Consider the following 27,049-nt stretch of genomic DNA (forward strand, 5'->3'; position numbering starts at 1 on the left):
CGGCTTTCATCTTCGCACCTGAATGTGCCCCAAGCCATGGGCAGAGAGGGAGGGGGAAGAGGGGAAAGCAGGGGAGATAAACCCCTCCCTTGACTCTGCAAGGCCCTTCACCCCTCCTTCCTTAATGTCCTTAAGTGCTTCTGTCCCATCCTCACATCGCCAACGACCTCACTTTCCTGGAGCCCTCTGAAACAATGTGGCACTCTGGATCACTAGTCCTTTGATGACAATTGCTAGTGCCTTCGCTTCCAGAACAACCAGCCACTCCTCTGTTGCTCTGACCATTCCTACAATTTCCTTACCTTCTTCTTCCTGTCTATTATTTACAGGTTCATGTCCCACAAGGCCTTTTTCAAAGTTCTATCTCCTCCCCACCTACACAGTTACCCTGGATCATCTCATCATTCCCATGTTTATATCCATCACCTTTATACCGAAGCTATCAAAGACAGCCTCTAGCCCAGACTCCCCTGAACAGCTCCAGAATATTCCATTCAATGGCCTCCTGGACATCTCAACCTGGAGAGCCTAGAATTGCCTTAAACTCAAGTAAAATCGCCTTCCTCCTTAAAATATGCTCCTTCCTTCTGTGCTCCCTATGCATTAGGCGCAGCCAATCCCCCCGCCCATGGCTACCCAGACCAAAACCGTGTGACCTCAGAAGACTTCATCCTCTCCCTTGCTCCTATAGCATCTTAATTATAATAAACACTATTACTAATTTAAGGATTTATTATTAATTTAAATTACGATAAAATATGATTTTAATTCTACTGGCTTCGCCAAAAAGTTCGTTCGGGTTTTCCCCTAAGATGTTACGGAAAAACCCGAACGAAACCTGAACACACCTTTTGGCCAACCCAATACAGCTTCATCTCCTGAAAAAATGAAAAGACGAGACTGCCACCTAGTGGCGAAGCACAGATAAACAATTGGATATGGAATATAAAAAGTATAAGGAACTTCCAGGAAAATGTGCCTTAGGCTGCCTAGGAAAGTCAGACACAGATCCAGAGAGGAGGTAGCACCTTTGAGCTAACTTGTAGAGGAGGACGCTGAGTTTGCCAGGTCCAAAGTAGAGAAGCTGGTTTGTGTATTGGGCAGGGGACAGGGGGCGCAGGTATGACTTTGAAGGTAAAAGTGATGGGAGTTGAACTCTTAAGTGATGGGAAATTGGGTCCAAGAGAAAGGCAAGGGTCAGATTGTGAACAGTCTTGAATGCCACGTAAAGGAGTTTGGTCTTCATCCTGTATGGGAATTTTAAGCAGCGGAGTGAATTCTGATCAATTTGCGTTCTTTAGAAAGGTATTTTGGAGACTGGATGCAGGAGAGACTGCGTGGGAGGTAGGGGCAATCAGGGGGCAGGGAGATGAGAGAAGAATCAAAGTACTGGTCCCAGCAATGGACGCTGAGAACCTGGACTAGGACAGGGGGTTGGGGGCCAAACTGGCAAGCATTTTGAGAATCTGGATCCTCAGAACTTCTGAGCTGATTGGTATAGGGGATGAGGCAGAGGAGGGGGTCCGGGAAGCTGCCTTGGATTTTGGCACTGGATGGTTGGTGGAGCCACAAAGATAAGAAATAGAGGAAGAGGAAGAACAGCAGGTTGGAGGGAGGAGCATGGAATTGAGGAAGCTGATTGCAGATGTTTAATCTGAAGTACCTGTGGCGTTTCTCGGGGCCGCATCTATAGATGGGGAATGCCAGGATCTCTGGGGCAGGCAGGACAGAGGAGCCGGAGGAGAAACAGCTGGAGAAGGAGGAGAACCTGGAGACAGGGGTGTCATGGGGCTCAAAGGAGAAACGGGCATCTAAGAGGAGGGGTGTCAGCAGTGTTAAATCCACTGACAAACATGCACTTCGTATCTGCAAGCCTGTGGCTTTAGAAGTCGGCAAGGTACAACCCTAACCCCAAGAGCCCACAGTCTAGTTGGAAGACAGATGCGAAATTAACGAGAGGCAGTATAAGCGGTTAATAATAAGAACAATACACCGCACTTACCATGCGTCAGGCACTCTTCTATATACTCTACATATATGAGCTCCCTGACCCCTCACAACACACCTACTAATCCTCATTTTACAAATGAGAAAACAGACACAGACACGGATGAAATATCCGTCACATTTACAAATGCATATACTCTTTGATTCAGCAATTCCACTTAGGGGGAGGTATCCTTTAGACACACTTGCACAGACACACAGAAAGATGAAGGCACTAGCCCAAGTGCCAGAACCAGGATTCGAACCCACAGTCTGTCACATCCAGCAACTACATGCAGTGTGGTCATGACGCCTGCCTGCCTGGTTTCAAATGCCAGTTTAAACTCTAGTGCAGGGGTGTCTAACCCTTGGGTACCTTGGATCCCTTGGGCTGTTTGGGGCCCTCTCTCAGAATAAAGCTTTTAAAATATAAATATCTAAAATACATTACATATTAAATATATTATATTTATATATTAAGTATATTTTAAATATAAATATCTAAAATAAAAGATACAGGGTTATAAAAGAAAAAATACTATCAAAATACAGTTAGCAAAATACTTTTAAATAATAAATGTCTTTAAATATTGAGGTGATGATGAAGTGAAAATGATTTTTCAAGATTATCTGGAAAAAACAAACAAACAAACAAAAACTCGGGGCTTCCCTGGTGGCGCAGTGGTTAAGAGTCCGCCTGCCGATGTAGGGGACACGGGTTCGTGCCCCGGTCCGGGAAGATCCCACATGCCGCGGAGCGGCTGGGCCCGTGAGCCATGGCTGCTGAGCCTGCGTGTCCAGAGCCCGTGCTCCGCAATGGGAGAGGCCACAACAGTGAGAGGCCCGCGTACCGCAAAAAAGAAAAAAAAAAGATTATCTGTAGCGGCTGTAATCAGTAGAAAATATCTGTGATTTATATTAACGACAATATGCCACGTACTGCAAATGCAGCTGTGTGTTGCTGCCTGCGATTCAGAACTGAAGGAAATGCTGTATTTCAGTTGGAGTTAATGCAAATGAAAACGTGATTTTTTTTTTCCCCACATCCAACGTCATGGGCCCCGTAGGTCTAGTGAACTTTGTGCGGATTCAGTGAGCTCAAGATCATCTTGTAAAACTCTTACCCAGTGCCCAGTTCATGGAAAGTGCACAATAAATGTTAGCTTGTAAGATGTATAACAGGATATGTGCAATGCGTAGTGTGTGGATATACAGTCATTCATTCATCCCTGAGATATCGAGAACGAAAGAAAAATTCCTGTCCTTAGAGTGACGGGCATGTAAACAGACACCTGCACTGCAGTGTGACAAGTTCAGCCACAGAACAGTTTCAGAGGGCTGCCTGGAGAAGGTGACTGCGGAGGTGAGTTTTGAAGAAGGCATGCTTTCCTGGCCAACAAGCTAGACATGGGTATTCCTGCCAGAAGTCATGGCATTTTCAAGGGCACAGAGCCATGAAAGTTGCACAGTAAACTCAGGGGACCCTAAGGATTTGGGTATCACCAGAGTGCAGAGAACAAGGAAAGGAGGAACACGAAGGGAAGGGGGCAGGGCCAGGGCACACAGGGTCTTTTGTGCCCCTGGGAGGACGCACAGTGCTCTGGGGACAAGGGGGAATCACTGAAGGTTTCCAAACAGGGAAGTGCTATGAGCCAATGTGGGCTTTAGAAACAGCTTTGGGAGTTGCCAGGGCCAAAGGGCTGTTAGGAGGAGTGGGGGAGGCTGGGGGCAGGGAGATCACACAGAGCCAACTGCCACGGTGGCTCAGCCCAAGGTTGTGGCCCTAGAGACGGCAAGAAGGGGATGGCCGTGAGAGCCATCTAGGAGGTAAAAGTAGGAGAACATGGTGATCTCTGTCCACAGCACCGGCACGATCTTTTCCACAAGCAGATCTGATCAGGCCGGACTATTTGATAAACAGTGTTGGGACAAATGAGAGACCATCTGGAAATAAAGCTGGTCCCTTTAATACCAGGACAAATTCCAAGTGGATAAAGGACTTAAAGGTAAAAAAATAATAATAAAAAATAAATAAATGGAACTACTAACATAGCAGAAGAAAATATGGGATATATATTTTTTATGACGTTGGAGTAGGGAAGGGCCTTCTACCCATGACTAAAAATTCAGATGCCGTAAAATACTTGATACATTACATGGAAATGTAAACATCCTACCTGGCAAAAATAAACCATGAGCAAAGTTACAAAACAAATGACAAAAGTGGGGAAGATATCTGCAGGTCGTATCCCAAAGGGCCAACTTCTCTTTATAAAGAGCTCCCAGGATTTAATTTTGTAAAAAACAAAAGCAACAATGAGAAGAATGAGCACATGAGAGGAACACATAATTCAAGGACAAGGAAATCAAACGCCAATTTAAACATGTAAAAAGAGGCTCAGCCTCACTCAAAGTAAGAGAAATTCAAATTAAAACTACATCAATAAACCATCAGTTTTACCCATGAGATGGGCAAAAAGTGGAAAGGTTGGAAATAAGCCAAAAGCCTCTTTTGGTGAGGCTGTGTGGAAACAGACACTCTTCCACATTGCTAAGGAGCATTTAAATTGGTATAACGTTTCTGGGTTTGGAAATATCCGTCACATTTACAAATGCATATACTCCTTGATTCAGCAATTCCACTTAGGGGGATGTATCCTTTAGACACACTTGCACACCTGCAAAATGGCATAGGTTCAAGGTCGTTCAGTGCAGTGTTATTTATATTAGTGAGAGGTTGGAAACAACCTAAATGTCTATCAAGAGGAGATGGGATAAATAAATTACAGTAGAGTGTTGTAGCCTTGTGTTGTGTCTAAAAGCCGCACCGCCGAGTTCAAATCCCGGTTCGGCTACTTACTATCTGAGCATGTTTCCTCATCTGTAAAACGGAGATGACATAACACCTACCTGAGAGGATTGTGGTGGGGATTCAATGAGTTAATGTATGGGAAGAGCTTGAAACAATGGTACATCACAGTGCTACATAAAGCGTTGCCATTTTTATTACCCTGTATTTTATCACCCACCCAACAGAACGCATGCTGCTGTGAATGAGAAAGCTTCCTATGGGCTTACTTGGAAAGCTCTTTAAGACACAGTGCTAAGCAAAATAGTAACAGCAACAAAACAGTTGTGTGGTATGCTATTTGGGGATGTGTGTGTTAAGAAGAAAATAAAATATTTTAAAAACTTACTTATATATACAAAAAAAGAGAAATTCTGGGAGGATATGCCAAAAACAACAATGGTGGTAACCTGTGGACTTGTTGCTCTGAATGGGGGAAGGGGTGGGAAGGTGTTTTTTCACAGAATGGCTTTCTGTATCTTGGATACAGAGCTATATCAATGAATTACACAAGAAAAGAATCAATAGGAAAAACAAGCTGATGCTATGCCCCTTCTTAAAACTTTCACTGGCTTTCTACAGCTCTTAGAATAAAGGCCAAACCCCTGACCACAAAGCCCTCCATATCTGCCCCTCAGGCCCAGGGTCATCTGCCCTCCCTCCAGTTCTCCCTCCTGCTGAGGTGCTGGCATATCTGCCATTTTGTCCAGTTTCAAGGGTTCACCTCCCTTAATCCTACACTTACCTAGTAAACTCCTACTCATCCTTGAGATCTCAGTTGAAATGTCACTTCCTCAGGGAACTCTCCCCAGAACTTCCATACTAAGTCAGCTCGTTTTGTTCTAGGCTCTCATAAAAGCACGTTCCTTTCCTTCAGAGTACTTAGCTCAGTTCTAACTATATGTCCATTTGTGTGATTACTGAATTCACATCTGGCTCCCCCCACTACATTATGAATTCTATGAGGGAAGGGGTGGGGTCTGATTTTCGCTCATCAGGGCCCCCCAGTGGCCAGCGCAGAGGCTGGCAGAAAAAGGGCACGTGTAAATATGTTGCTATGGTTTGAATGTTTGTGTCCCCCAAAATTCATGTGGTAAAATTCTAACCCCCAATGTGAACGTATTAGGAGGTGGGGCCTTTGGGAGGTGCTTAGGCCATGAGGGTGAAGCCCTCATGAATGGGATTAGTGCCCTTATAAAAGACACTCTAGAGGGATCCCTAATCCCGTCCACCACGTGAGGGCACAGTGAGAAGGGGCCAACTAGGAACCAGGAAGAGGGGCCTCACAAGAAGGTGACCATGCTGGTGACTTGATCTCAGAATTCCCAGCCTCCAGAACTGTGAGCAATAAATTTCTGTTGTTTAAAAGCTACCCAGTCAGTAGTATCTGGCTATGGCAGCCCAAATGGATGAAGACGTATGTGTTAGATGAATGGATGAAATAGATGCGAGGGTAGGGATGATTCCCAGGTTCTGCCTGGGGTGACTGGCGGTGCTACCTGTCAAAAGCCGCAGGAAGAGAAGCAGAGTTGATGGGGAAGATAATGAGTGCGCACAGACGAGATGAGCTTATGATATCTTGACTATCTTGATATGATATCTTGAGTATCAAGCATATCTTGAGTATGCTTGACATATTCAGGTGGAGATGCTTGAGTTAACAACATGAAAAGGAATCTCCTAAGATTCCGGGCTGCAGAGGGCAATGTGGTGGCCATCGCTGCACAGACTGGTGGCTAAATTGTGTAAGCACATGAGACCATGCCGGGAGTAGCAGAGCGAGAGGTGAGGCCAGAACAGAACTCTGGGGGAAATCAACAACTTGGAGGACAGAGGAAAGAGAACTCCTGCAGGAGACTTGGGAAGGCATGGTCAGTGAGGTGGGCAAGCGGGAGCGGGGGCAGGGGGGGATGTTGGAAGCCCTGAGAGTAGAACATTCCAAAAAGGAGTGTTCAACAACATCCAACGTAGCAAAGAGTGCGGGCAGGATGAAGCCTGAGAGACGGCCATTAGATTTGGTCACACAGTTGTTGGTAATCTTTAGAAGTGCTGTTTCCACGAAGAGGTGGGCAGTGTGGGTAGACATCAGATGGCAACATTCTGATGAATGAAACGTAACTAAAAAGAGGGCTCATCAGATGCAGACAAGAGTCACTCAAAGTTACGTCCTACAAAGTGAGAGAGTGGCATGGACATATATACACTACCAAACGTAAAACCGATAGCTAGTGGGAAGCAGCCGCATAGCACAGGGAGATCAGCTCGGTGCTCTCTGACCACCTAGAGGGGTGGGATAGGGAGGGTGGGAGGGAGGGAGATGCAAGAGGGAAGAGATATGGGAACATATGTATATGTATAACTGACTCACTTTGTTATACGGCAGAAACTAACACACCATTGTAAAGCAATTATACTCCAATAAAGATGTTCCAAAAAAAAAGTTATGTCCTATTCATGAGGTGATTTCAGGTAGTAAACATTTTGTTTTTAATTTAAAAGTTATATATTTAAGGTGTATTAAAATAGATAACCAGTGTACTGAATCCAGGATTTCACAGAGAGTATAAGGCTTCTCTTAAAAACAAATATATCTTAGGAAAAAAAAAATCAACAGATCAAATATTACATATATAATAATACAGGTGATTATAATGAATAAGGCAAAACTTATTATGTCCAAAGAACTGAAATTCAGGAAATATTGTTTGGACTTTTTTTTTTTTTTTTTTTTGCGGTACGCGGGCCTCTCACTGTCGCGGCCTCTCCCGTTGCAGAGCACAGGCTCCGGACGCGCAGGCTCAGCGGCCATGGCTCACGGGCCCAGCCGCTCCGCGGCATGTGGGATCTTCCCGGACCGGGGCACGAACCCGCGTCCCCTGCCTCGGCAGGCGGACTCTCAACCACTGCGCCACCAGGGAAGCCCTGAACTATTTTTTAAAGATGCTTAGCTGACAGGGAGGATGAAAGATGGAGTTGTGTGGAGTTAAAGTTTTTTAGAATAGGGAAGACTGAAAAGCCAGTAGTGAAGCATTGAAAATCCAGATAAACAAGGGACTTACTGATGGGATGAGGTTCCAGAGGAGGTGGAAGGGATGCGAGGCAACCACACCGGGGTGTGGGACCAGCCATGTGCTGGAGGAACACCACTCCCTCCAAGACGGGAGGGAGGAACCTAAGGATGGGCGTGGTTAAAGAAACTTATCAAGTGGAGAGAGGTCGCTGCGGGAAAATTCACACCAGCAAGTCTGTATTTCCCCAGTCATTTATTGGGAGAACATCTACTGAAAGCGGAGAGGACTGGAAGTTTGAATAGACTGGACAGGAAGTTTGGGGAGGGCGGTAAAGCTTTGGCATATGACTTCTGAGGGCAGCGTGTGGAGGAGCCGGTGAAAGACAGAAAATAAGCGAGCGATGCTGTTGAGAGCACAATTATAACAGAGACCATGGGATTTCTGTGGCCCAAATCTGAGTGATCTGAGAGATTTTCTCAGTAGACTAAGACTGGACTCTGGGATTAGACACTAATCCCAGTGGATGGGACAAGGGAGTGAGACAGTCTCAGGAGCTGGTGAAGGGAAAGTTCCAGTAATTGGTCATAGTGGCACAAGCTGACCGGGGAAAAGGGGAGGTTGAAAGGAGTAGATATTTGGGTCAAAGAAAAGGCCATAAAGGCTTATGATCTCAGATAGAAGAGTTTTAGTGGAAAGCAAGGGCCAGGTGGCTAGAGGGGATGCAGAAGTCACTGCAATTAAGAAGCCCAAACCTTGAGAAGCTGGGGGTGGGATGAGTGCCCCTCACCGGAAGGCTCTCAGGATGCTGGCTAGCTTGTAATGAAAACAGTGAGAGAGCCATGGGCCAAAGGCATGGCGGAATGTGGGAGAAGTGACCAAGAGGTTTAGGTGGTGGTGGTAGTGAAAAAGAGAGATGGTAGAGGAGAAAGCACTGTCAGAGAAGGCAGAGGCGAAACAGTGGTCTGGAAGAGACAGTGGAGAGCCGGGCGGCACAAAGGGCCCAGCGGAGAGAACAGCCTCCGTTAAAGGGAGTTTCAGGCAAGAGCTGGGAGGACTTTGTGTTCTGTGAAGAGCTGGGGGTAAGGGTGGAGTTGCACACGGCCAAAGTCAGAGTTGGGAGGAAAGGAAAGAGAAATAAAGAGCCCGGCTGGAGGAAGAAAAGAGCAGTGTGGACAGGGGAGGTCACGTTTACTGTGGTGGTGCTGAAGGGCTGCAGAAACGAGGGGGGAATGAGATTCCCACTTAGCACCCCCTAGACACCCCCAAACCACAGGAGAAGCAGTACCTTGCCTTTCAGGGAAACAGGGTTCCCGGGCATGGGAGCTGTCTGGCCTTGGGTAAAAACTCCTGAGCCAGCTATCTCTGGAAAATTACAAGACTTTTATTAGGGAAGAGAAGCCCCAAACTCTCAGCTTTTTGGTTTTCAGGGAATACTCTTCCCACTGTTCACTCCAGATCCACGCCCACTCTGCAAGGCCTACATCCAAGGCTCACGTGAAGGTAAAACCAACCTCAGGAAATCCAGATTTTTTATTTCCTCTATATGCTCATAATTTCCCCCAAGTGAACAGCAGATGACAGCAAAGAGCCAGAAAGGAAGCCAAGAGCACACAAGAGCCCAGAAATGGTAAAGCAGGGAAGGCGAACAAGGCTTCGGAAATCCTATCACGCTCTCACAGTTGCACTTGTCACGCTGTATTACACCTGTCTGTCTTCTCTCTCAGACAGGGACTCCCTGTGGAAGGACTGGGCCTTTCTGGTTCGTCTCTGATTCCCTAGCGCAAACGCTCTGCACATAGTAGGTGTTGAACAAATCCCGGCACACCTCGGAGTTGCTGCGGGTTTGGTTGCAGACCACGGCCATAAAGCGAATAGCGCAATAAAGTGAGCCGCGTGATTCTTTTGGTTTCCCAGCACATATCAAAGTTACGTTTACGTTATACTGTATTCTGTTAAGTGTGCAATAGCATCATGGCTAAAAAAACAAAGTACATACCTTCATTAGAAAATACTTTATTGCTAAAAAATGCTAACCATCCTCTGACAATGCAAGGTTGCCACAAACCTTTAATTTGTAAAAAAAACAAAACACGATAAAGCCAAGTGCAATAAAATGAGGTACGCCTGTCTGTGTTGAGTGACTGGCTGAAGCAGGGCAGGCTGGAGGGCTGATTCCCAGCCTGATGTGGTCAGGAGACACACATCTGTCTTTTAGGACAACACGGTGTATGAGAGAATCAAGGCCAGGCTTTGAATTCAAGCTGCAGGGCAAGGTACCTAACCTTCCTGAGCCTTGATTTTTTTTTCTCCCCTCTGTAGAAGGAGGATTTTTTCACCAGGTTAGCTGTGATGGGGACATACGCAAAACATGCCTAGCACAGTATCCTGCACAGAAAACGCTCAATGAAAAGTAGGCATTGATAGTTACACTGTGGTTGCCATTACTGTTACTACTATTACAGCCTCTTTTCAAAGCCAGGGACCAGAGGAGAGGGGAAGGCTCACTCACAGTAAACAAATAAGTAAACTGGAACTAAGACTTTGGAATCCCTACTTCCTTAGCTCGGTTCCCCCAAACAGTGCGGCAACAGATTCAAAAGAAGGCTGCAGTGGGATCAGCCACTTCTAGAAAGTGTAGCTTCCCAGGTGGTGGGATTTTTTGAAGAGGCGGGGCGCGTAGAGGCTACTGGGTATTTTCCGTGTCAGACCACTCTGGCTCGGCCAACTGACAGACTTTTATGCCACCTCAGAGCACAAATAGGTTTAACTAATAGCCATGCGCATTTGGCCAGAACTTGCATCCCACACCTCAGAAACCAGGAACCATGAGTGGAGGGGCTCTGGAGCGCTGGGACAGCTTCCTGCCTGGTTCCCTTCCGAATGAGTGTATCTCTGAGACTTAACATATTATTAGGAAGCTATTTCCTGTGCCACAGGGGACAGACCTGAGAAATGGCACAAGTCACCTAGATATTGGAACGTCAGACATCTCTCTAAAAGCTCAGTGGGGAAAAAGAGTGTGTTTAGTGCAAATTAAAAGGAAGTGTTCTTTGACAGTGTGAGACCCCAAGTGGCTATACAGGGTAAAGACAGCCTCAAAGAATATTTAGAGACAGGTCCTAAGAAGAGTCCTAACTGACAGAAACCAGGGACCCTTGACTGTAAGTAGACTCCATTGAGAGCAACAGTTCCCATCCTCCAGCATGTCCCCCGGTTGACTGGTCCTTGAGGCTCCCTCGTGCCAGGAGTTCTTAAGATTTGCTAGAATTCCTGAGTTAGAGGAAGCACGACTTCCAAACGATCTCCCAGTGGGTTTTAGGGTCCATGTGGCTTCACGTGATAGAAATGAAACCCTTGCTGCCTGGGGTGAGGTTGGTCTCCCAGAAAAGTCCCAGCAACCAAGATAGAGAGGCTGGTGGCTATGACTAGAAGAGGATGATTTCCAGGTACAGGGCCTTCCGGGAAGGTCAGAACATCGACAAGGGGGCCCTCACAGCCAGTCTCCCCTTCTCGTTTGTCTACTACACAGTAGAGGGAGGAGATCATTTAAGGGTCCTTGTGAGGTCACAAAGAGATCAACTTCCTGACCAGGTTGGCGGTCTCCCCCCGATGATCAAATGAAGATTTTCGATGCTTTGTTTTACATGAAGGTCACTGCTCTTTCACCTGCCTCTTCCCTCAATCCCATAATCCCAGTTTCTGGACTTCTTGCCCGTTTCAATACCTTTTTTAGTTCTGAGAGGATGGGTATAACGAACAAAAGCACAAGGCCCTTCTCTTCTTGTACCCTATGCTGCACACTGAGGCCGGGAGAAGGCACAAGCAGAAGCGAGTGACGGAGTGCGTGAGGCTCCGTGAAAACCCAACGTCACAGAGCCTGAGGCCTCGGCCCTAGGACAGGCCGCCAGTGGCACCGAGCTCACCCACACAAAGGATGGTTCTGGAAAGCCACCAGGCTCTTTGCGGGCCTCACCTGTGCCCGTTGTTTTCCCACTGCCTGGTGTCTGCACAGACCCAGCCAGGCAGCACCTCAAGATTCTGATAGGCACCCAAGAGGTTGTGAGGGCCCCAAACAGAAGGGTGAGGCTACGTGTTGGGATGGCACAGGGGTGGGGCCTGCTGGCCTTACCTCCTTTCCAGAGCAGGTAGATGGGTACCACGTAGAGCATAACATGCTGAATGTAGTAAATCTCCAATTCAAAGGGGAGCTGTAAGGACAGGAGAGAGAGAAGTGTTTCAGAGCAGGAAGCACTCATTCCAACAGATTCTGAAGCTGAACGCCCTCGCTCCCAAGGACCCACATCTTAGCAACCCCATGCACTTCAACCAGTTCAACTCCCTTTGCAATTAGAGAAAAAAGAATGAAATGAATATACCTATGACCTACGCTGGCATCTTCCAAAGTGTATTTTGCAGAGATGGTACTTGAAAACTGCTCCACTGAGAAAGTTTGGCGAAAAATTTAAGAAATGTTACCTACAATCTATCCCCTTGGAGATTCACCATGTATATTAGTGGTAGATTAAGGACCTGTGGGGTCTGTGCAAAGAAGAAGACTGCTTGGGCTTCCCTGGTGGCGCAGTGGTTGAGAGTCCGCCTGCCGATGCAGGGGACACGGGCTCGTGCCCCGGTCCGGGAAGATCCCACATGCTGCGCAGCGGCTGGGCCCGTGAGCCATGGCCGCTGAGCCTGTGCGTCCGGAGCCTGTGCTCCGCAACGGGAGGGGCCACAACAGTGAGAGGCCCGCGTACCGCCAAAAAAAAAAAAAAAGGCGGCTGCTTAACACTGTTTATCCGGTGTGGCCCGAAACTTATTTAGCCAGTGCCTTTGTAAAAAAAAATAGCACTTAGTGTTCTGCAGAAATATACTTGAAGAAACACAGGCTTGCGTCACTTCCTGCTCCTGGTGAGTAGCTGATGGACTACTTAAAAGCTTATTTCTCATTTGACATGAAGAACATATGGGGCAGGATTTATTATTCCCATTTTGCAGATTCAAAAATATTGATTGCCAGGTCTGGTTAGGTCTAGATCCAAGAATAAAGAGTTTCTCCACGGGATACTTGGGGTCAGTCCAGGGTTAGCCCTAATTTTGGGTGAAGACCAAGCAGCTGGGCCAGTTCTGGCGTAGCTTGCCAAAAAGAATGTCCCCACCCTCCTTCCATCCAACGTGCCCACTCATTCACTCCTGTTTCCCATCTCTCTCAAAATGGAAGCTCTAAATTACCAAAGCAGAGTGCGCTTTCAACCTGGCACGGGGACCGTGCTGCAGCGCTTGGCAGTGGGGGGAGAGTGGAAACAGCTGAGCGGCTAACTCAATTTTGGGAAAAGAACTGCAGCTGCTGGCAAGAGGCCTGGCCTCCGGGGCTTACACAGCCCTACACAGACACACACACACACACCTCCCCCCCACCGCCAAGGGGAAGCCCAGAGAAACAAGGACACCCAGGGCAAGGGTCAGCTGCCTCACTGTGCCCAACAGGGCGAGCGCAGAACCAAACATGTGAGCTCATGAGAGGACCCAGTTCTGGGCTCCCGACACCCAGGAACCCAAGGGCCCAAACCAAAAGATGGCAGAGCTCCCAGAATGGGAGCTGAGATGACTGCAGACCCTGGACAGAGTCACCGGTCTGGCTCTTGAAAATGAAAACCGACTCAGAAGGAAAATTTCCCAAGGACCCAGATGATAATCGACTATTATTTTATGCTCACAGAAAGAAATGTAAAATCCCAGAAAGAGAAATGAGGTTCCAAGCGTCTCTGCAGACCTCGCCGGAGCAGCTTTAAGGGGTCCTGGGGTTTCACAGTGGAGGAAACCACCAGCAGGAGGTAACTCTGGAGGCCTGAGAGGCCCACGGGGACCCTCAGAGTAACGTGGTCTGGGACCACTCTACTACCTTAAATTAACTGACTAGACTGCGGTCACACAGAAAGCAGGCAAGAAGGCAAAGGGCTCGGGAAGGCTCAGCTCTCTGGCGCCTAAGGGACTAGACCTCTCCCTGCTGCTCCCACAGCAGGGAGCAGAGAACTGGGCTCACCCGGGTCCCAGCCAGGTCCCCAAGCAGTATCCCCATTGCTGAAGTCTCAGACTCCAGCCGCTATTTACCCACCTAGACTCACGGTGCCCGCTTGCTTTCCCTTCCCTCACAGCCCTTCTAGAAAGCAAACTCCCCACCAGGCAGGTCCGGGGAGGCAGTTCAGCATTGCGGCCGCCAAGCAAGGACTTTCGAGTCTGCCAAATTCCTATTCTAGATTCGACTCCGCCAGTTAATATCCCTGTGGCCTCGGGCAAGTCACTTAACCTCTCCATCCCAGTTTTGGCACCAGTAAAATTAAAACAGTTATGCTGTTATAAGATTGCTGTAAAAACATTTTAAAAAATTTTACTAAAACAAACATTTGTAGAATCCTTATTGCATGCCAGGAACCATTAAGCACTTTGTTAACTATCAGTTCACCTATTAATTCACCTGTAACTGTTCCCATTAACTCCACTTTAGAGATGAGAAATTGAGGCACAGAGAAGTTAGATAACTTACCCAAGGGCACAGGCCTCATCTGGTGACAGAACCAGGATTCAAACCCAGGCAGTCTGGCTCTCGAGTTTATACTCTTAGCTTGTACACTCCCCTACCCTACGCCCCGCTCCTTCCCTCCCACAAAATCCTGACACCTGGGAGATGCGCAGGGGAGATGCGCAGTGGAACTGTGAGCCCCTGTTAACAAGGGGAGTGGTAATCGAAGCACATTAGCAACAACAGCATCAGCAATTGTCCTCCACCTGGGGCCTGGACCCAGTCCCTCCCTGTTCACGTGATGCCCGCCCTCACAGCGGCCAAGCTTGGCCCGCAACACAGGTCTCTCAGCTCCCACCGGGACTCCGGAGACACCTCGGTCACAGATCTCAGCTGGGGTGGCCAGGAGACCGGCCCCAACAGCAGCGTCTTTCCTCTGAGGGCGGCCTCTCCCCCTATTCCAAGAGTTCTCTACCTCAGAAGGACACAGAGAGTGTTCAACTAGGTGTGGGCACCGCTGACAGCTAAGGCCAGGGAGAGGAAGGGAAAGGGATGAAGGAGAAGGAGGGCAACATAAGAAAACCACGCAAGTGGCAGGGAAGGGAGCTGAACGCAAGAACCTACCAGTGGACATTTAATAACAAAGAATATTTAGAAAGTACTTATGTACCACGCACTGCGTTAAATACTTTCATGTGTCTTATCTCACTTAATTATTGCAAGATACCCGTTTCATAAACACTATCTGTGAAGTGTCTTACTTCCCCCAGAAGAAGTTCCACTTGGCTAATTCGTCTCTGCCCTCCAGAACGCGCATCTGGAACTCGAGTCTAATGTACATATCTGGGCTCCTTTTCAGCTGGGGGATTCCCGAGGCTTTAGACAGAAAGTCCTACATCACTGCAATGGAAAGCCAAAGGCAATAAAAACATTTTAAGCTACATAAGTCATAACTTCCTTCTCACGTCCAAGTCAACATCTTTTTTCAGAACCAAAAGAGTAGACGGGTAAAGTTCTCCAGGCCTCTGGAATCGGACTGGCCGAAATATGAAGCGCACGGGTTCCATCCATGGCGAGATCTCCGACCTCCTTCCTACCGACCCTCCGCCCTCTGACAGCCACACCACCACACTCTGCCGTGAAGACCACCCATCCCAGTGTGCCGAATGTCCCTGGTTACTTCCGTTACCGTAAGAAGCCCAAGACTCCCAGGTCCCCGCCCAACAGCTGAACTCTAACCTCCACATGGCTCTCTACAAGCCCGAATCTGAGACCGCCTTCCACTGCTCCCCGACGCTGAAAACCCTTCCCCTCTATCCCCTGGAACCCACTATCATCTGCAAAATCCCCTCCATCTTCAAACTCTTCTCTGAGCGGTCCCTTGACCTTCTTACTTTGATGAAAACCTGGTCGCCCCTCTGAGGACACAGCTATCCCTAGCCCTCTCAAGTGGTGGGTGCTTTCCCTCCCATGTCACCTTGTACCCCTGGGCCGGGAGGGGTCCTGTCTGCCCCTCAATGCTGTCTCCTTCCTAACCGCTGCCCTGATCTGAACCTTATGTCGTCAGTCTCTCCCACCCACTACTCTCCTTGTAGAACTCAAGTCTGGACCCTCCCTGTCACTGCCGTCCAACATGCCTTTGTCAAAATTCCCGTGTTTTCAATATTTAGCATGCACTGGCTTCTAATGCCTTGAACTCCATTCCCCTCGAGGGTCTCACCTCCATCTCACCTCAGCCCTTTATCTCCATGATCATACCTGTCACTGCCAACACCTCCAACCCTTCCATAAACTCTGTCATGCACCCCACTCTCCAACCACCACCTCCTATCTACCCAATCACTCCGCGCCCCTCACATCCCGACTAATAATCCTCCACCTTCACTAGGACCCACATCTGATCCTCCACTGTTTTCCTGGCCGTCACCTACCTCATGTCCTCACTTCTATACTTGCCCATTACTCCCTTCCATACATTTTCAACCCTTTTCCGTGCCTCTACCATGCAAGTAAGCACGGCTGGAGAAAAACGTGAAGCTATGCTGTTAACCCTTGAAATTCATGACTGCAAACTTTGAGTGGGCCCTTAATGTGACCTTATAATCCAACTACATTCAAGTCTGTTCACTCTCCTCTCTCCTGAACGATTCCTATCACTATTTCATAACTTCTCCTGTGTTCCTCAAACGTTCCCCCATCCTCCCCCTCGGCTGGTGGCATGGCTTTCTAGTTCATTGGGGGAAAAGGGGGCAACTGGAAGAGAACATCAACAAGCTCCCACCTCCACGTCGCCCTCCTCCTTGCAGCGTCCCCACCCATGCTGCTGGCTAAGGCTAGTCCCCATTCCTGCACCAGATCCTATCCTTTCTCGTCTACTCGGGGACGCACCACCAGCAATTTGTCCCCCTTTTCACTGGATCATTCCTATCATAAAACAAGCTACAAAGTCGTTCATCTAGAGACAAAAGTTCTTTTTTTTTTAACATCTTTATTGGAATGTAATTGCTTTACAATGGTGTGTTAGTTTCTGCTGTATAACAAAGTGAATCAGTTATACATATACACATATCCCCATATCTCCTCCCTCTTGCGTCTCCCTCCCGCCCTCCCTAAGAGACAAATATTCTTGATCCCACTGCACCCTCCAGCTATCACCCCCATATCTCTGCTTCCCTTTATAGAGAAACTCCTCAAATGGTTTGTCTCTCCTCACTGCCATCATTTCTTCTCCTCTGAATTATCCTTCCATCCACTCCAATCAAATTTTCATACCTACCACACCCCAACCCCCGAAATAGCTTTGATTGAGGTTACCAATGACCTCCATGTTCCTAAGTCCTCTACATATTGGAGGGGCCCAGAACCAAGTCCTTGGCTTTCTTTTCTATCTACTCTCACTCACCAGATAATCTTATCCAGGCTCCTGGCTCTAAATACCATCTATATACTGATGACTCCCAAATGAATATCTCCAGCCTAGAGTCAGGCTGTTACGACTGAAATTCTAGCTCCATCATTTAGTTGCTATGCAACTTTGGGCAAATCACAATCTTGCTGAGCTTCGGTTGGCTCATTTGTAAAGTGGGAATGATAATAGAAGCTATCTCCTCAAGTTGTGATGAAATTAGGTGAAATAATTCGTGTAGAGTTCCTGGCCCAGTGCTGGCATAAAATATGTACTCAATAAATGCTAGCTGTTATTATCATCCTCCTTTTCAACATCAAGGCAGCCAGTGAGTGGTAAAGCCAGGATTTCAACTCCAGCCATCAAGACTAATGCCAGGTCTCTCTGGGTCAAAAGCTGAACCTCATTTCACCTCACTATTCTGCCCTAGCAAGAGCTTCCAGCTAGAGTTGGTGGCACCTGGGCCTGCCCACAGCCCTAAGTCACAAATCACTATTTTATCAGACGACTACTAGGATAACTTTAGCTTCCCAGCTCAATCCATTCTTTTGGCCCATCTCTAAGAGAGAGTTTCTCCTGGAGACTTCTCTATTTCTCAAAGGAGTATCAACACTGCTCTCCCCTTCTCACCCATGACAGTCTCATTCTTACTCTCGGCCAACCAATTTAAAAAAATCATTTATTGAGACACTCCTAGGTGGCAGGTCATGTGTCTGGTTCTGGGTACACGGCAGTGATGAAGACACAGTCCCTGCCCTACAAGAGCTCATAGTCTGGTTGAGAAAGCTAACAGATAAAGGGATAACATCAGCGCAGCAAAAGAGCATGGAAGGACCTGTATATCAAGCACTGGATTTGGTTTGATTTTTCTTTAAAAGTAGGGACGGTCCTGTACGATGTACAGTTGTGCAGAGCTCCAGCTGGTGGCTGTGTGTCAGGGACTGGGAATAGAAATGTCTAAATCAAGCTTGAAGGCAGAGGCAGCGAGAGAACAGAGGATGCGCAGGTTTGAGATAACCTAAGGAAGTTGAATCACCAGGACTGAGTAACTGACACAGATGGTGGGGGTGGGGGTGGGGTAAGCAGGAGTGACAGGACAGGTCAAAGATGACCCCCAGGCTGATGGCCTAGCTGGCTGGTGGGATGTTGGGATTCCTCCCTAAGTTGGGGCCGACAGTCAAGGAAGCAGGTTGGAGGACGAGGGGCATAAGGAAAGCTGAGACCGGGCTGAGTTTGTGAGCCCAGTGTGAGAACCTCGCAGAAATGCCCATAAATCAGTGGGAATGTGGGTCTGGATCTCAAGGAGGCTGGAGAAGATGAGAAGAGTTGAAAGGCAAATGATATACACGTATATGAAATACAAACAGAGAAAAGTAAATGGATGAAATCCTAAAAGGGATAGAAATGCTGATATTCTCTTTATGCACCCAAATAGAACACCTTATGCAGCCCACTTTGCAGACCCCTGTCCATGGTACTCTTTCAAGAGTGAATGGATGGCGAGAGATGGAAGTCGTAGCTCAAGGAGAGTATTGATAGAATTGGGAGATACTTGAACATAGTTATAGATGGAGGGAAGGTGCCAGTGGGGAGAGGGAGGTTGAAGAAGCAAGAGGGGCAGGAGGCACTGGATGGTGAGAGGTCCTGAAGCGGACAGGAGGGCTGGGAGCCAGAGCACATAGAGGAGCGGTAGCCTTGGGCTCCAGGAAATGAGGAGGGAAGGACGAGCTGAAGTGAGAACAGCTGCACGGGGGAGGGGTGTGCTGGGAGTGGGGGAAGTTCACAACCCAGGAGTTTCCCCTAGCCAGCTGGGGACTTGTGTTACCAAAAGGGTCCACGGCTGCTGATGAAGTGCGAAGTGAGGATGGGTGGTTACAAAGAGAGGACCTTGCTCTCAGCTGAGCCCCCGACTGTAGCCTCTCCAAAGAAATCAGAGAATCAAAACAGATTATTGCTATGGTCTGAATGCTTGTGTCTCCCTCAAATTCATGTCTGATGGGATGGTATTAGGAGGTGGGGCCTTTAGGAGGAGATTAGGTTCTGATGAAAATGGAGGCCTCAGAGAGCTCCCTAGCCCTTCCTGCCCTGTGACCCGGAAAAGGGTCTGCACTTGACCCTGCTGGTACCCTGATCAGACTTCCAGCCTCCAGAAGTGTGAGAAATCGATCTCTGAGGTTTATAAGCCACACAGTTTATGGTATTTTGTTATAGGAACCTGAACAGACTAGAACAATAATCAATCTTCCTTCAAGGGGAAAGGATGCAGGCTTCGGTAATTCTCCTGCCAACCAAGTTTGGCTTTGGAACACTTTATTTTCATTAACTGACCACAGACTTCTACTGTGGCTACCGGTGCCTCAAACTCTTTGGGACTTAATACCACTTGTGAGAGGAGCCACAAAAGGAATGCCTACAACCTAAAAATCAACCGCGATACATTCACAGAAGAGAATACCATGCTGCCATGAAAAACAACAAGGTGCCACGGCAAACAGACAAATCCCGGATGTGGAACATTCTGCAAAACAACGGGCCTGGATTCACCAAAATGTCAATGTCATGAATGAGAGGGTGGGGGAACTGCTCCTAGATTTTAAAAAGTGAATAAACAAAACCTGAAGAGAGAGAACAAAAGCAATCTTGAAACCTGACTGGATTCAGGAAAACACAAAAACTTAAAAAAACACATTCCTGGGATAACTGGGAAAATCTGAATATAAACAGACTATTAGATAAAGAAGACAGTGTTAGAGAATTGTTGATAATTATCTTGAGTGTGATTATGGTATTGTGGATATACAAGAGAATGTCCTTTTCCCCAGGAGCTGTAGGCTGAAGTATTTAGAACTGAAGTGTCAAGATGTCTGCAATTTGAGGGGAAATGATTCAGCAAACTTACAGGGAGAAAGAGAGAAAAGAAAGTGAATAGGGAAAAACAGTAATTGCTGAATCTAGCTTGAGGGTATACAGTCATTGTTCACTATACTCTTATTTCAACTCTTTGGGATGTTTGAAAATTTTTATAAGAAGTTGGGAAGTTTTTAAAATGTAAATAAATTTAAAGAAGGTAAATCTATATGAACTAATACAGCAAAATCTTAAGGTATAATTAACTGGAAGAAAAAACAAGGTGCAATCATTTTGGTTTCTTTGCTCGTGTTTTTGTGTTTTTTTAACATCTTTATTGGAGTATAATTGCTTTACAATGGTGTGTTAGTTTCTGCTTTATAACAAAGTGAATCAGTTATACATATACCTATATCCCCATATCTCCTCCCTCTTGCGTCTCCCTCCCACCCTCCCTATCCCACCCCTCTAGGTGGTCAGAGAGCACCTGAGCTGATCTCCCCGTGCTATGCGGCTGCTTCCCACTAGCTATCTCTTTTACATTTGGTAGTGTATATATGGCCATGCCACTCTCTCACTTCGTCCCAGCTTACCCTTCCCCCTCCCCGTGTCCTCAAGTCCATTCTCTACATCTGCGTCTTGATTCCTGTCCTGCCCCTAGGTTCTTCAGCACGATTTTTTTTTTTTTTTTTTTTTTTTGCGGTACGCGGGCCTCTCACTGTTGTGGCCTCTCCCGTTGCAGAGCACAGGCTCCGGACGCGCAGGCTCAGCAGCCATGGCTCACGGGCCCAGCCGCTCCGCGGCATGTGGGATCTTCCCAGACCAGGGCACGAACCCGTGTCCCCTGCATCGGCAGGTGGACTCTCAACCACTGCGCCACCAGGGAAGCCCAGCACGATTTTTTTTAAGATTCCATATATATGTGTCAGCATACGGTATTTGTTTTTCTCTTTCTGACTTACTTCACTCTGTATGACAGTCTCTAGGTCCATCCACCTCACTATAAATAACTCACTTTCGTTTCTTTTTATGGCTGAGTAACATTCCATTGTATATACGTGCCACATCTCCTTTATCCATTCATCTGTCGATAGCCACTTAGGTGGTCCAATCATTTTGGAGAACAATTTGTCAAAATTTATAAAAAATGTTAAATACCCGTTCACTTTGACTCACTAATTTCACTTCTAAAAATTTATACCAACAGAGACACTTGCATGTATGAACAAAGCTGTATGTATAAAGATGTTCACTACAACATTATCCGTAATAACAAAAAAATATCTAATAACAAAATAGCTAACTGAATGTCCACTGGCAGGAGACTCATCAAAAAATACTCTGGAAGATTAACTCTGCAACCATTTACAAAAAAGGAGGTACAACCATTTGTAGGTAAAACAGAACAAATCTATATCGAACACAGCATGATCCTTTTTGTAGAAGAAAAAGGCCAAATTAGTCTTTGTACTTTTAGATGACTATAAATGCACAGGAAAAGCACTGGAATGATATTTACCAAACTGGGTGGGGGAAGAGGACTGGGGAGGACAGGGAAGGGGAGACTTAGACTTGGATTCTATATATTTGTATAGCTGGATTTTTATGACAAATTAATGCATTAATTTATGAATCGTGTAGCTGAAAGTTTAAAAGTCAAAAAAAAAAAAAGGTCACAAGAGGAATGTACACCTTAGCAGCAATTATCTCTGGGGAGTGGGTGGAGGAGAATTTTCATGTTATATTCTTATCTCTGTATTGCAGGCATCCTTAACCAGGAGGATGCATTAAGCTATTAAGCATGATTAGTGTGAATTTTTTCTAGTTTTTAATCTGAGCACTGTAGTGGAATAACTGAGGACATGGAAAGGAGACGTGACCCATGAGCACCCCCCCACCCAGCAAACTGGGGGCTGGTGAATAAGCCAGAACTGCAAACAGTCCTGATTGCTTTGAGCCCCCCTGGCAAACCGGGGGCATGCGAATAAGCCAGAGCTGTGAACAGTCCTGAATGCTTTGAGCCCCCCCCCACCCCCGGCAAACCGGGGGCCTGCGAATAAGCATTGAGTGCTTTGGGCGCTGATCCATGAGATGTCCTCAGTATAATCAGAGTGGTGGGAACGCAAGGAAATGTCCTTGTGCTACTTCAGTATAATCAAAATAATGGTGGGAACTTTGTGCTGCTCTTGCGCTCAAGGACGAAGCACGGCATGTCTTCAAGAAAGCCCACTGTTGCTTGTATAATCAATAAAAGCATATGTTGCTACTTTGGCATTTCTGGAATGTTAAGAAAACAAGTCTTAAAGTGTAAACCTAGATAATGCTTTCATAAAAGCTCCCACAGCAGGACAGACGGCGCTGTTTTGCCTGAGCGAGCGGCAGCCCTCTACTGCCGTGCTTCGGCACAATTGACCTCGTGCGATGAGCTTGCTTTCGGAAACCCTGACATAAGAAAAACTACAACAGAGCACGTTAGAGACTCCCTCCCAAGTCCCTTGTTCTCACTGTAACTTCCCTTGTGAGCCCACTCCCAAGCCCCAGTACGGACAGATGCCCACAGTCCTACCAGGCACATGGAATTCCACCTTACACTCAAGGTCTGATGTGGAGAGAGGGAGGGGTGGGCAACTGGCGCGGGGGAGCTGCTCCTTCCTTTTGGAGTCCAGATCCTATCAGGGCTACTCCTTACTTCCTCCTCGGTGCTCAGAGCCTTCCAGAGGGAGAGCAGGAGAGCAGAGTTGTGGCTGCTAGCCAGCTCCCTAATGTCAAACAAAATATTCTAAGCCCATGAAAGACGTTGTTTGCTCTGGTGGTGCAGTTACTTGTGTAAGTGTATTTCCTGGTACAGCAGCCCAGGCCTGGCAAGCCCACAGAACTTTACTGAGTGGCAATTTCGGGTCAGTCAGCCACTGGCTCGCCCGCAAGGCCTCCCTTTGCTTGGTTAGTTTCCTTTAACCAAGGTGACAATGAAACCTCGTAGCTCCTCTCCTCTCACCTCTAACAGACTTAGGAGCTGCTGCCTATCATCCTGGGAAACCACAGAGTGCCATTCTTTAGTACTGTTGCTGGCATCAAAAGTCATTTCTGAAAAGGCAGGGAAGAAAACTCTGGGCTTCTGACCAAATAATAATAATGATGATAATAATAGTAGTAGCAGTAGTAGTAAGAGCTAACTTTTGAGTACTCCCAGGGGCTATGTCATAACAAGTCTGTTGCATTTTCCTGAGCTGTAATGATGGAGATAATGACGGTCATAATAGCTTATACTTACTGACCGTTATGGGCTGAGTTGTGTCTCCCCAGAATCCGTATGTTGAAGCCCCAACCCCCAGTGCCTCAGAACTTGACTCTTTGGAGATCCTTTACAGATGTAATTAAGATAAAATAAGGTTATATGAGACCTTATTACATATATATATATATATATATATATATGTATATACTGGTGTATATATATATATATATATATATATATATATATATATATATACACCAGTCTGACTGGTGTCTTTATAAGAAGAGGAGGTTAGGACCAAAGAGGGAGGCCCTCAGAAGAAAGTAACACTGCTGAAACCTTGACCTTAGACTTGTAGCCTCCAAAACTGTGAAGAAATGTTTCTGTTGTTTAAGCTTTTCAGTCTGTGGTATTGGCGATGGCAGCCCGAGGAAACGAATACACTGGCCAAACGTGTGCTATGAGCCAGGCACTGTTTTAAGCACTTCACAAGTATTAACTCCTTTCATCTTCATCACATACTTATGAGGTAGCTCTTATTTTTATTCTCCAATTTTAAGATGAGGAAATTGAGGACAGGCCGGTTTCTTGTAATAGCAAGATACCGGCAACAGCAAAATGCCCATCACGAAGGGAAGGAAGAAAGGCACTGTGGTATGTTTCTGCGATGGAATGTTACACCACAGTGAAACTGTAACTACACTTATACTCAATAATAGGGATGCATCTTACAAACAGAATGTTGACTAAAATAGGCAAATCCCAGAAGACTACATACAACATAATACCCTTTTCATAAGGATCGAAAAGCAACTACAATTATATAATACCTTATTTAGGACTGTTTTACATATATAAAATATTACATATTTTATTATATATATAATGTATATAATATATATATTTATTTTTCTGTGTACATGAGAAGAGGGATAAGATTACTTTTAAAAAGAGAAAAGGAATCATAGCCGAAGTTGAGGCTAGCGGTTCACAGTGGTGGGCACGGACGTAGGGAGCAGGGTGGGGGAAGCACATAGGCTCACGTCGGTAAGTTATGATCAACGTGGCTAGTTGTTGGGTTGAGTTCATAGTTGTTTATAATACTCACCATGAATAAATAAATGCACTCATGAATAAAATTAAAGCATGCCATAAACGGACCAATGTTGAAACTTGTTAGGAATCGAGAATTATAAATATGATTTATGATTTAAACAGACCTTTGCACCAAAGGTCTGTTTAAAAAGAAAAAGCGGTAGCGGTTTCATTCAATAACTTGCCCAAGGTCTCAAGGCTGAGCCAGGATGTGAACCCAGGCAACCTGGCTCCGGAATGCATAATCTTAAAACCACTGTTGTCTATTATATATCAAAACACCAGGCTGTTCCCCTGATGGAACAGAAATAGGGTCTACTGTGAAGCCTGAAGGCCTGACCCTACACCCAGCTACCACCATATGGGCACTAGCCATCCAAGACCCCAGGGGGGCTCCAGTCACCAGAACCAGATTTACTACTGCTTCAGACTGAGCCAAAGCTCGAATTTCATGTGGAAAAAGGAGAGAAGCTTTGAGTACACAAGAAGGTACTTCAGGACATAGAAGTCCGGCCCTGAACACGTTATTTGACTTTTTACTCAAGGAGGGAAAGTAAATATTTGTATGGCTCTCTCCACAGAACTCAGGGGAAAGGCTAATGACAGAGATTGTGCAAAAGCCCTACAGAGGAACCAGGGCAGCTACAAGTCAAAAGACAGTCAGCTTGTGTGTGGAGGCCAAACCACACCTGCGGAATGACTGAGCCAGGGCTGGCCTCCCTGCTCAGGGTGTGTGACAAGGGGACCCACGAGGACCTTTTGCACCACTGACAGGACCAAGGCCTCGTTCTCCTCGGCCTTGGGTTACAGATTCCACACAGAAAATGTGAGCCATGCAGAGTGGAAGGGACGAGAGGAAAGGTACTAAACTTCCAGTCCCTCATCAGCCCAAGCAGTCTGTGATGCCATCTGGCTCGATTTTAGCGTCTTCAAAGGACTTGAGCATCAGATGGCTTGAAATAAGGCCAACCCCACACTAGCACTAGAGCAAAGGGAGGGACGAACACATCTGAGATTTGGCTCTTAGCCCAGTCAAAACAGCTCAAGGGCACTCAGTAAACAGCCCACTTCCCTCAACCAACCAACCATGGAGTCTGGTTAATCTTCTACTCCTTGGGGGCCCTTGCTTGAAGGCAACCAGTGTGCCAGGCAGCCATTTGTAAGGCAGGCCTCCCTGCCCTGTTGTCTCCAACACCAGGCTACAAGCTACAAGCTGGAGACAGGTTCAGGAATCCCTAAATCAAGGGGAGGCAAACGTCACATGACCCCTTGAGGCATGACCCTTGAGAAGAGGCCGAAAGTTGGTATTTGACAACCTCCTGACATGAGTAGACTCTGCTCACTTCTCTTTCTACTTCTTTTCTTCTCTTCTGTTTAACTCTCCCATTCTCAATCCCTTCCCAGTCTCCAAGCCTGCTCCCAGGTTTTCTACGAGCACTGAAGGGTGATGAACTTAAGACTCACAGCAGCTCCTGGCTAATCCAACACACAGAGAATGTGCAGAATCTTGATTTTCGTCACTAATTTTTAGAGAAAGAATCCTTTCGACCTACTAGGATGGGGCCCAGCATTCTAACCTGGATGGAGGAGTGCTTAACTTACGCTTGGGGAAATGCTACAGTAGGTCAGCCTCCAGAAGTCTAAATGGTAGGTGTGAGATTAGAATATTTTCTCACAGAAATGACAGGCAGTTCCCAGGAAAATGTACCGACAAGAATAATGATGTGACTAGTGTTCAAAACAACAATAAAGAGAATAATAATCATTACTAATTGCTCGTACATAGCACTTCTCGGCTAGGCATTGTCCTAAGTACTTGTATTAACTAACACTTAAAACAACTCTATAAGATAAATGCTATAACCCCCTTTCTTTGCATGAAGGAATTAAGACACAGAGAGATTAATAACTGGCCCCAGGTTAGTTACAGAGCCTGGATATAAGACAGGCAATCTGACTCCAGAGTCCACGTTCCTACCCACTGACCTACATTATAGTACCCTGATATGTGCTGAGGCCCTTTACAGTACAGAGGAAACCCTTGATTTACAAATGACTCAAATCCATGATGGTCTGATCCCCTGCTACTGAAATATTATCCTCTCTCTTCCATACCCACTATGTGAACCCAGACCTGGAATCTTCTAACTATATTGCCAAGGGAACTAATCAACACTGGAATCCACCTCCATGACCTCCCAGACACCAACATATTCATTCATTCAATCAATCAATCAATCCACAAATATATATTAAGCACCTCTTATGTGTCAACTATTATGAACAAGATACAAACGGTCCCTGCCTTCATGCACTTACACCCACCTCACTCTAAATGCTGATTTCTAGGGTTTAGAAGGGCTCAGAAATCAAAAGATGGTTTAAATCAGTGCCCCAAGGGCTCACGACCTCTAATATTAATGTTTTGTCAGCTACATGACAGGTTAAATAGCTACCAGATACCTCATAGAACTTAGTACAATACTAGACAGACATATAGTAGGTATTTATCAACTTATATAGAGATATTTCAGGAGAGCACTGAGAACAGATAGATGGCCAAACCAATGAATAGAATTAGAACATCCTCCTGACTGCCCCCAACAGG

At 46.5% G+C, this 27,049-nt stretch overlaps 1 protein-coding gene across 26 annotated transcripts in view; it reads right to left on the bottom strand.

The window, feature by feature from the left end:
- Positions 1-27,049, bottom strand: part of TMEM164 (transmembrane protein 164) — a 161,407-nt gene that overhangs the window by 21,786 nt on the left and 112,572 nt on the right. For 22 of the 26 annotated variants that reach the window (XR_009538473.1, XR_009538467.1, XR_009538472.1 and 19 more), the window contains one exon: positions 11,975-12,053. Coding sequence is in view for 17 of the 26 variants with exons in the window: in XM_060137745.1 (XP_059993728.1) it covers positions 11,975-12,053 (79 nt within the window). In the remaining 9 variants the exon portion in view is untranslated. Of the gene's footprint in view, positions 1-11,974; positions 12,054-12,221; positions 12,286-15,073; positions 15,260-27,049 lie in introns of those variants that run through there. The other 4 variants (XR_009538471.1, XR_009538470.1, XM_060137747.1 and 1 more) reach the window with 4 other exon arrangements.

The sequence above is a fragment of the Lagenorhynchus albirostris genome, chromosome X, assembly GCF_949774975.1.
Source record: "Lagenorhynchus albirostris chromosome X, mLagAlb1.1, whole genome shotgun sequence".
In the NCBI taxonomy this organism is placed as follows: Eukaryota; Metazoa; Chordata; class Mammalia; order Artiodactyla; family Delphinidae; genus Lagenorhynchus; species Lagenorhynchus albirostris.